Source organism: Nothoprocta perdicaria, unplaced genomic scaffold (genome assembly GCF_003342845.1).
Source record: "Nothoprocta perdicaria isolate Ctin4 unplaced genomic scaffold, notPer1 scaffold_20, whole genome shotgun sequence".
Lineage (NCBI taxonomy): Eukaryota > Metazoa > Chordata > Aves > Tinamiformes > Tinamidae > Nothoprocta > Nothoprocta perdicaria.
The window spans coordinates 1512806-1522883 of NW_020455205.1; the positions used below are offsets into that span (position 1 = coordinate 1512806).

The 10078-nt window shown below is 36.5% G+C and overlaps 1 protein-coding gene across 3 annotated transcripts in view; it reads left to right on the forward strand.

Moving 5' to 3' along the window:
• Window positions 1-9653, forward strand: part of ADGRL2 (adhesion G protein-coupled receptor L2) — a 153958-nt gene extending 144305 nt beyond the window's left edge. The window contains exons 23-25 of one of the 3 annotated variants that reach the window (XM_026037993.1): window positions 126-222; window positions 2916-3044; window positions 6348-9653. In XM_026037993.1, the coding sequence (XP_025893778.1) occupies window positions 126-222; window positions 2916-3044; window positions 6348-7102 (981 nt within the window). In that variant the 3' untranslated portion in view covers window positions 7103-9653. The remainder of the gene's footprint in view (window positions 1-125; window positions 223-2915; window positions 3045-6347) is intronic. The other 2 variants (XM_026037991.1, XM_026037992.1) reach the window with 2 other exon arrangements.
• The last annotated feature ends 425 nt before the right edge of the window (window positions 9654-10078 follow it).

A 10078-nucleotide genomic window follows, 5' to 3' on the forward strand; every position in this document is an offset into this window, starting at 1 on the left:
AATGCTGGAAAAATGGCTCACTTTAGGCCAAAATAAATATTCATATTCTGCATAATAGCACGTAAGCAGAAAAAAAATCTTTTTGTGACTTTTTATKCTTTTGTCTCATTGGTTTATGTTAACAGAGTCGTATAAGGAGGATGTGGAATGACACTGTGAGAAAACAATCTGAATCTTCTTTTATCTCAGGTGACATCAACAGCACTTCAACACTTAATCAAGGTCAGTCACTGGGAACATTTCAGTTTTAGAAGACTTAGATTTTATATATATTTTATACCATTTAACACAGAAGAATTGAAAAGAATGTGTTGAAAAAAAAATCTGGAACAAATGAACCACCAGGACATTTTAAAACCTTGCTCCCTCAGCTGGCCCCCTGCTACAAGCTGAATTTCTCCATTCGTGGGAATGTATTTAAATAAGCTTCATCAATAATTTAACTTAAAAGCAAGATCGGAATTTTAAATCTTTCCTAACCTTTATAGGTTAAATCTGAAACAGAAATATGAATGCAGTAACATTTTAATGCATATTTGAGCATGATTCCTAGGTGCAGAAATTTTCCCAGTGAAATCTAATTGATATCATTTCTATGCAAAAGATGTCTGTAAAGCATTTATCTTTTTATTACAAAGAGCATCATTTTTGTCACATGGGATAGAATTCAGATTTATCAGGGCCAGCAAAGCCAAAACTCCAAATTTTCCTAGCTCAAATGCACTTCTGAAATCCCTGACCTCATTCTCACGTCCAGTTAGAAGAGAAGGGTATTAAGTGAGGCTGAATGTCCCTTTATTTCCTCCCTTCCCTCTCTTTGTTAAGGCGGTTTGAGCTAGTCCTGGAGGGAGGAGTGCAGTGTGTGAGCCAAGCACACACCCACGTCCCTCGTCCCTCGGAAGAATCCGTGGRCTCCATCTCATTCCAGGCAATTCCTGCTCAACAGAAAAAGTTTCCAGCAGCAAATTCACCACTGTCAGGTCTGCTGYAAAAGGCTCATGAAGCATAACTGGCAAACTTCCCTTCTTTGTTGCTTCAGGATTCAGTAGTAAGGACATGTGTTTGACTCACATTTATTACAACAGTATGAAGTGTAGTATTTTGCAAAAGAGAAGAATTCAGTAACCAAGGTTCTGCTTTTGCCATTTGGCGCATAAAAAGTGAATGAGGCCTGTATGCCCGCTGCTGTCCCACCTCAATCTTTTATGATCCTCTGGCAAAATCAAAATCAACTACCTTCTCTTAAGCAAAAAATGTATTTTTTTTTAATGCCCAGACAAGAAGTACCTTTCCTTCCAGTGCCAGTAACCCCTCTGAGTAAGCCATAAAAAGAAAAATCTGAGATGGAAATCTCAGAATTCCTGCTTTGATGTATGTGGGACAGAGCCGCTTTCTGCTTCAGAGCTGCAGTCCCAAGTCATTGCAGATGTTCTGCTGGAAAAATTAGTGGCGTTATTATTCAATTATAATATTATCACTATCTCAGTGAAACATACCTCTGAGAGTAATTTAGCAGTTAACAGCTAAAATGAAATTTTCCCTTTAACATAAAATTCAAGTATTGGGTGTGATAAAAAAAAAAAATCTTCATTTCATAAATTAGAGGTAATGATTCAAACAAAAATTGAGCATAACACACAAAAAAAAGCAACATATATTTCAGTATTTCTAGTAATAAGTAAATTGTAACTGGAAAAGGCCACGATAAAGCCTTTTAGTTGTTGACTGAATTAAACTATCAAATAAGATTAGCATAATCAGGCAATAAAATAATTCTCTGAATTTCAGAATTTTATTCTATTTGCCACTTCCAAATATCTGTGGTAGTACAAAAGGATTAATATTTAGAAAATATATTACTTTTGCCAGTGCTTCATAATCCTTATGAATGTAACTGTAGTACAAAAATACAGCTGGCTCTTTAGTTGTCCTGGGGCCCGTGATGCACTGATCCTGATGTGCTCCTTTGCAGTGCAATGGAAGGGACAGAAGGGAATAGAGTTTTACTTTAGAGATGCTTAAAGTATGTTTCAAAGTGCCATGTTTTGTATGATTTTTGTGTTCTTATTTCACCTCATTTTTCTTCCGTAACTAGGTATCACAGATTACCTGATTTTTAACAATTTCCCCAAATATGCTGTTTTTCAATAATTTGCCATGTAAATCCTGCACTAATATGTAAAATTATTTTTTAAAAATCTGTTCATTCATGTAGTATTTTGCATCATCTTACAGTGTTTGTGAAGTGATTTTTTTTTTTTTGTGAAAATCTGTCATTCAAGGAATTCTTTCTTAAAATCTAGCAGAGATTTGCAGCATGAATGTCCCGGGAGAAAATAGGAACACTCTGATTTCTTAGAGCAAATATTTTGCTTTCCCCCCAGCATGCATACTTTTGCATATACTAAGATATGCTTCTTGCAGTTTGTCAWCACTGTCTGAAATCAGCGATTTCCTTCCACTGTCTGTGTGTTTTTAATAAAATGAATAACAACTCTGAACCTTTCATAAAGGAATTTTCAATACCCTTAAGTTTATGAAATTCAGCTCTATCAATGCTGGACAGAAGCGTACCGTACTATCATTTTTAAGTTTGAATAGCTTGCTGTAGCACCTTGATTTCTACATATTTAATTGCTATTCTTCTGTAACAGTGATTTTGTATACGTTAGTAAATGTCAGTCTTAACAGATGTTTACTTCGGGGATTTGGACAGCACCTGTGAATTACTGAAATTTAACTCTATTTTCCGACTCCCATCTCAAATACGTAGCTCAAATACATTCAGAAATTTTCAACTGAATTACATTTCACAAGTTCTACATGATTCATGATAAAAAAAAAATATTACTTATTGAAACCGTCAGAATACAATTAAAGAACTGACTTTTTTTTTTCTATTTCTTTTGCTTTAGGAATGACTGGCAATTACCTACTAACAAACCCTCTTCTTCGACCACACGGCACTAACAACCCCTATAACACATTGCTCGCTGAAACAGTTGTGTGTAATGCCCCTTCAGCTCCTGTGTTTAACTCACCAGGTGTGCTTATAGTTCCTGAATAAAACTGCTTTTCTTGCTCGTTCCAAATCCCTTCCTTTCCCTAGATAGAAACTCAAGTTGCAATATCCTAGGCTTGCATTCTGAATTTCTGTCAGTTCAAGAAATACAGTATTGCCAATGTTAGCTTGTAAAACTGCACTATATTATAGTAATGCCTTTGCCGTAACAGTATTTACCAATAATTATCCATGTTTTTAACACAGGTGGCATAAATCTTAATATACTATTACAGGACTGACACCCCATGGTCTGAGAGCCCATCTTCGAGATATATATCACTTAGAGGTATCATGTCTATGCAATATAAGGTTTCTTGCTGAGAAAAACCTGCTTACGGAGCGGATTAGATAATAAAACAGCGCAAGGCATCTTGACACCTTTGGATACTGCAGTGTAGAAAATTGTATCCAGCGTCAAATAGGTCTAAACTATAGTATAGTGCAGCTTTATGGTAGATCATTTCCTTTAGGAAAATCTGGAGATGAGCACTTAGAACAGTTTAGTTCTGCAGGAATAAAGGGTGTCATCGCTTACCTAACATTTTGCTGTTACATTATCTACGTGCTTTTTTAACTACAGAGCAATCATCAGGAAATATCTAGTAGTTACAGTTTGGTGATTACTTGTAGGATAACTGAAACCATGTTAAATCTTTGATTAAGAGCTCATAAACCCTTGCTTCCAGTTTTTATTTCAAGTTTCCTTTTTAACTGAACTGTAGTTTCTATTTTCATTCTCTGTTTTCTTACTTTCCTTATGCTTTCCTCTAGCAACCTACAGAGAGACAAGTATGGGAGTAAAACTTAACTTTGCCTATCAAATGTAAATTTTTTCAGCATGATTTTTAATGGGCACAATTAAAACATAACTAGCGGTCATGAAGTAGACTCAGCGGGCAAGTGGTTCACAATTTGCAAATGAAATGTTTCCACATTCAAAAAGTACTTGCATACTGCTTTTTGGAAAACAACATGAGGTCTGTAGCAAATCCTATTGGTAACAGAAGTTATGCAATGCTGAAATAATTTGCTCTTTCAAACCAAAGCAGTGTCAAGCAGAAATGCTTAACAATTTACTTATTTTTCTACATTCCCACAGTAATCTTGCTACAGGCTATGGAAAGATTTCAAATGAATTACCTGATCGTGGGCAACAAAATTTGCCTCATCAAACCAATTTAAATATATTCTAGCATGCTTAACTCTGCAGTATATCATAGAAAACTCATTTTGGTTTATCAGATATGTTTTGTATCTGTTTAGCAGAAGTAAAAAGAAGGAAAATTATAGAATTAAATCACTTTCATGAGGGAAATGAATGCCAGCATGTGGTCCATGTGTTGTCTACTTTTATAAATGCCATATGTTCTGCACAGCTAAATCCATTGCAAGGAAAATCTTGGAACATATATGAAATTGCAGAACTATAAAGTTGTTTAATCAAAGCTTAAAGAGACCTTTCATACAACCCTCATCATGGTTTAAATCAGTACACATGGAGAAGAGTTACAGTAACACAAATATGAAATGACTTGCAAATTACTGAAACAGGATCTATTTAGAAATTACTCTTCTGTGTTTTAAAAGTCAAAGACAAAAATTGTTTCATGATAAAATGCAAATACTTTTTAATTGAAAACAATATGTTCTCGAGAAGGTTGAATTTTCTAGGATAAGCTGCAGCCTTAATTATGAAACAAATCTAAAACAGGAAAACATATAATCTTTTTCAAAACAGTGTTTTTTTCTTATACTCCTCCAAGCCTTGCATATAATGCAGCAGCCTCACAGTGGTCAGTCTCATTTCAGTATCATCACTCCATTCTTTCTTTGCTTCCAGACACATGTATAGATACAGTGATTTTCTAGGATTGCTTTAACAATCTAACTCTCCATGGTCCAGGCTGTTTGCTTTCTTTCAAAGTTTTTTTTTTTTTTCTTTTTATTTCTTTGCTTGGGAAGCGCTGTGATGTCATAGTTTACATGTCTTTGTGTCTCTAGAGAAAACATTCCTTTATTGTGTTACCGAAAAAAAGCCAAACCCCAAAACATAAAGACCTTTAATCATCATAAGACTTCATTCCTTTCCCTCCCCCAAAACTTCTTTTCATGTTTCCAGCAGACTTACCCAATCTGTCATTCCTCCAGCAGCTATAAGATATCAGCCATGGCTGATTTCCTCTTCCCATTCCACAACTAATATTTATTCTTTGGTTTAATTTCTGTGACCCATACTTACGGAAATTCCTAACATTTCTGCATTTGACTTCCATGCCCATGGTAACCGTGGGCCGAACTCTTAATTAACTATTCTGGTTCATTCAGCGCTGTCACTGTGACTGATGCAGACTGCAGGCAAACTTTGACCTTTAGAAGCCTGGGGCTGTTGTTGGCAGACAGAATATTAGTGCAAAAAAATTACATTAAGTGGGAAAAGAAAAGCTGTTATTGCTTAGTAATCTAATTTGCTGAACCCTTGCTCTGACTAAGTTGCTGAGAAGCTCAGTAATTCTTCATCATGTTACAATAAATCATTTTACTTTCTTTTATATATCAGCTACTCTTAGGCCAGATAGCCTGAGCAGACAGACATGATGTGAGTTGTCCAAAGTGAGTCATTCCACCTGCTGTCTATCGTGTTGTTGGATGGTGCTTGTGGGCCCTGGTCCCTGTAGTGTGAAAGATGGCTGTCCTTGTTTAACATAAATTCTTTGTATTTATCCATTGTTTTTCATTCTTTTCTTTACTTCATCTCAAAAAAAAAAAAAAAAAAGGAAACAATTTTAGAAATGTCGTTAAGTAGTTGCCTGCCAGTTATGTGGGTTTATGTTGTACATTTACCTTCAGTTACGTCTGTGATCTAATTCCCTTTTAATTTAGTGTTGTTTAGGACAAATTCTGTTAATTTTATTTTCCTAAATCATGGTGTTGTACTTCAAAATGTAGATGTTTCCAAATGAATTGCTTTGCATTACATATGCAAGGGCATGGAGTGAACAGTTCCTTGTGGAAGAGCCACAGATTTGACACTAAATTAAGAAATCAAAATGTCACTATTCCCCACAGGAAATACATGTTACTATTTTTGTAAATGCATCTTTCCTATAAGGTGTGCAACTGTTTACATTTGGGAATGTGCAATGACCTAACTTACCTCGAGTCTTACTTCCAAGTACAACTTTGTCCTGAACTACATTAAAGAATTTTATTAAGAAAGAAAAAAAGTAAATAAGGGCTAAAAGGCACATGAGGCGATAACCGGAACTGTCCTTTTCTGTTTCAGGACATTCACTGAACAATGCCAGGGATACAAGTGCCATGGATACTCTACCGCTAAATGGTAATTTCAACAACAGCTACTCATTGCGCAACGGAGACTATAACGACAGTGTGCAAGTCGTAGACTGTGGACTAAGCCTGAATGATACTGCTTTTGAGAAAATGATCATTTCAGAGTTAGTGCACAACAACCTGCGGGGCAGCAGCAAGAACCACAACCTGGACCGCGCGCTGCCAGCCAAAGCTGTGATCGGCGGGAGCAGTAGCGAAGATGATGCCATTGTGGCGGACGCRTCATCTTTGATGCACAGCGACACCCCCGGACTGGAGCTCCACCACAAGGAGCTGGAGGCCCCCCTCATTCCGCAGCGGACTCACTCCCTTCTGTACCAGCCCCAGAAGAAAGTGAAGACCGAAGGAACCGACAGCTACGTCTCCCAGCTGACGGCCGAGGCTGACGACCACCTCCAGTCCCCCAACAGAGACTCCCTTTACACGAGCATGCCCAACCTCAGAGACTCTCCTTTCCCAGAGAGCAGCCCCGACGTCGAAGAAGACCTCTCTCCCTCCAGGAGAAGCGAAAATGAGGACATTTACTACAAGAGCATGCCAAATCTCGGAGCTGGCCATCAGCTTCAGATGTACTATCAAATCAGCAGGGGTAATAGCGAYGGCTATATAATTCCCATTAACAAGGAAGGATGTATTCCAGAAGGGGATGTTAGAGAAGGACAAATGCAACTAGTGACAAGCCTTTAATAGTGTAGCAAAGAAATATTAAAGGCCACGTACAAGTATTAAAAAGACTTAATTGGCCCCATACAGGCTCCCTCATATCTGCTTGAAGAGACAATTCTGTTGACCCTGTGGTTCTCCAGTGTAACAGGGGTGACTGGACCTTGCAGTTCTGTGAATTTTTATAAAACAAAAACTTTGTATATACACAGAGTATACTAAAATGAATTATTTGTTACAAAGAAAGGAAATACCAACAAGGTATTTTAAGATATCTTCTGCTGCTGAATTTAACAAAATTGTGAAAAAAAAAGAAAAAWAAGAAAAATAAACACGTTCCAGCCATTTTACTGCAGCAGTTTGTGAACTAAATTTGTAAATATGGCTGCACCATTTTTTTTTTCTAGGCCTACATTGTATTATATACAAGGCGTAGGCTCTAAAATCCTGTGGGACAAATTTACTGTACCTTACTATTCCTGACAAGACTTGCAAAAGCAGGAGAGATTCTGCATCAGTTTGCAGTTCACTGCAAATCTTTTCCATTAAGGCAAAGATTGAATACATGTCTAACCACTAGCAATCAAGCCACAGGCCTTATTTCATATATTTCCTCAACTGTACAATGAACCGTTCTCATGAAAAAAAAATGGCTAAAGAAATTATATTTTGTTCTATTGCTAGGGTAAAATAAATACATTTGTGTCCAACTGAAATGTAATTGTCATGAAAAAATAATTTTAAAGAGTTTGAAGAAAATATTGTGAAAAGCTCTTGGTTGCACATATGTTATAAGCTGTTTTTCTTACACTCTGTTCATAGTACAGTAGTATGTTTAAAATGCAAAATTACCCGTTTTCACTTATTTTTCACTGTAAACAGTGTTCTGCTTTGACAAGTTAGTTTTTATTCTTACGTTTTGAATTTTTATTGCCAAAAAATATAATTTGGGGAGAAATTTGTTTTAGAAGCCAATTATGCCAAGCCTTGCACAAATTCGGTATAGCTAACAAAGATTGTAACTCAATTCCCTGTTCATTCTTTAATCAGGGTTGGGTGGTAAGGGGTAAAGGGGACACTGGACACTTCTCACAAGCTTTCTCGTGAATAAAAGGTGCCTGTCCTTAAAAAAAAAAAAATAAAACATAACTATTACTCTTCCATATTCCTTCTGCCTATATTTAGTAATTAATTTATTTTATGACAAAAAAATAATGAAATGTAAATTGTTTCAACAAAATTCTGCTTTTTTTTCATCCCTTTGTGTAAACCTGTTAATAATGAGCCCATCACTAATATCCAGTGTAAAGTTTAACACCTGTTTGACAGTAAATAAATGTGAATTTTTTTCCAAATAGGTAAAATGTGCATTATTATGTACAAAGCATAATTGGCATCAGTAGTCCTTTGACCCAGCTGTATTCTGCTTAGAATGGCTTCCTTACATTTCATGGTTTAAGTGTTGAGAATACAATAGAAACTGTGTATGTAGTTCTACTGAATAGAGGTCATCATTGCTATTCAATTCGTAGTCACAATTGAACAGGATCAAGCTCAGATGTAGCAGGGCCATTAGGAAAATGTACTGTAATTTCATCTATTTACATAACTTTTACGTAAGCATTTGTATTGAAATGAAAAGTGAGGTGGTAAGGACCGCTATCATATTCTCAGCAACAGTAATTAGCAGTTAATTATTASTGATGAAGATATATTCTTGCAGTGGGGAAAACATGAATAAGCAGCATTTGGATAGCACTTTATTTGCACTGTGCTATACAAATACTCTGTCACAACAGATTTTTTAGATAGAGGTATAAACAGGGTGATCCCCATTTCTAACAGACTAGACAATTACAGAAGGCAGCTGATGCCCACGCACTTGTTGCGATAAACAAATCAGTGGTAAATCTGGGATTCTGATGTCTTCGTTGCCTTGATTCCCGTTCCTCTTTTGTTCCTCTCAACCAGGACCTGTCAGATGCAATGCCAAAGACTTCCTTTGCTCAACTTCCAAAATCGTGTTTGTCCAAGTAACTATCAAATTAAATGCTCTGTCATCACAGAGGCCATGTGAAATGGGTGGCCACTRTGACTACTTGTATGACAAGAGAGGAAATCAATTTGAATACATAAACTCCCTTAGCTTCTAATGTAGCTGATATWTAAGAAATTCAAAGATTCTTCCTGTTCATTTGGAATATATATTGATAARTTCTGATTATCTGAACAGTTTGGCATTTTGAAAAAAAAAAAGAATTCAGAAAAATATTTTGGGCAAGATTTCCTAATATTGACATCATGCAAACTCTGTARAAGTGAAGAGGGGTGGGAGGAATTCAGCTGTAACCCAGGCTGCAAATAACCGCTGTAYGGTGTGTGTACCTGGGATGCTTTGTAGCACAGGAGCTATTCTTGAAGACAAGGCATTTTCACCACAGGGCCCTACTGATAAATAACCTTTGCCAATAAGCTCCTTAACACCAAAGGTTATTATGTTTACAGTAAGGTCCTTGGAACACTGCATTTTAATCAGAGGCTGTTTACTTCAGTGGAGATACTTTAAGATCTGAATTCTCTACGAAATACGAATTTGTTCTGATTCAGGAGTTACAGCCGATTGTTTGGAACAAAAAGATTCCCTTGGTCTGTCTGGCAATTAAAARCATACTTGCTGCCTTCTACCTAGGAAATTATGTCTTAGGGACTCAAAATCGGGGTGCACAAGTCATTACAGTACACATGACCTACTTAAAGTCACTGACTTTCAGCAGAATCTTCAACCCTAATTCGAGCAAGTGCTCCTTTGTGTCACGAGCTGTCTAACTTTAGGTGGCGAACCTACATGCTGGAAAAAGGTTTGTAGCATTGTGACCTTAAATATATATTCAATTGCAAATGTAACTAATCATAAAAGTAGAACATGTAGCTGATGAACCTAAGATGAAGCAGATGAACCTAAGTATCATAAGGGAATTCTTTTGTTAGCTTCCTTGTAAT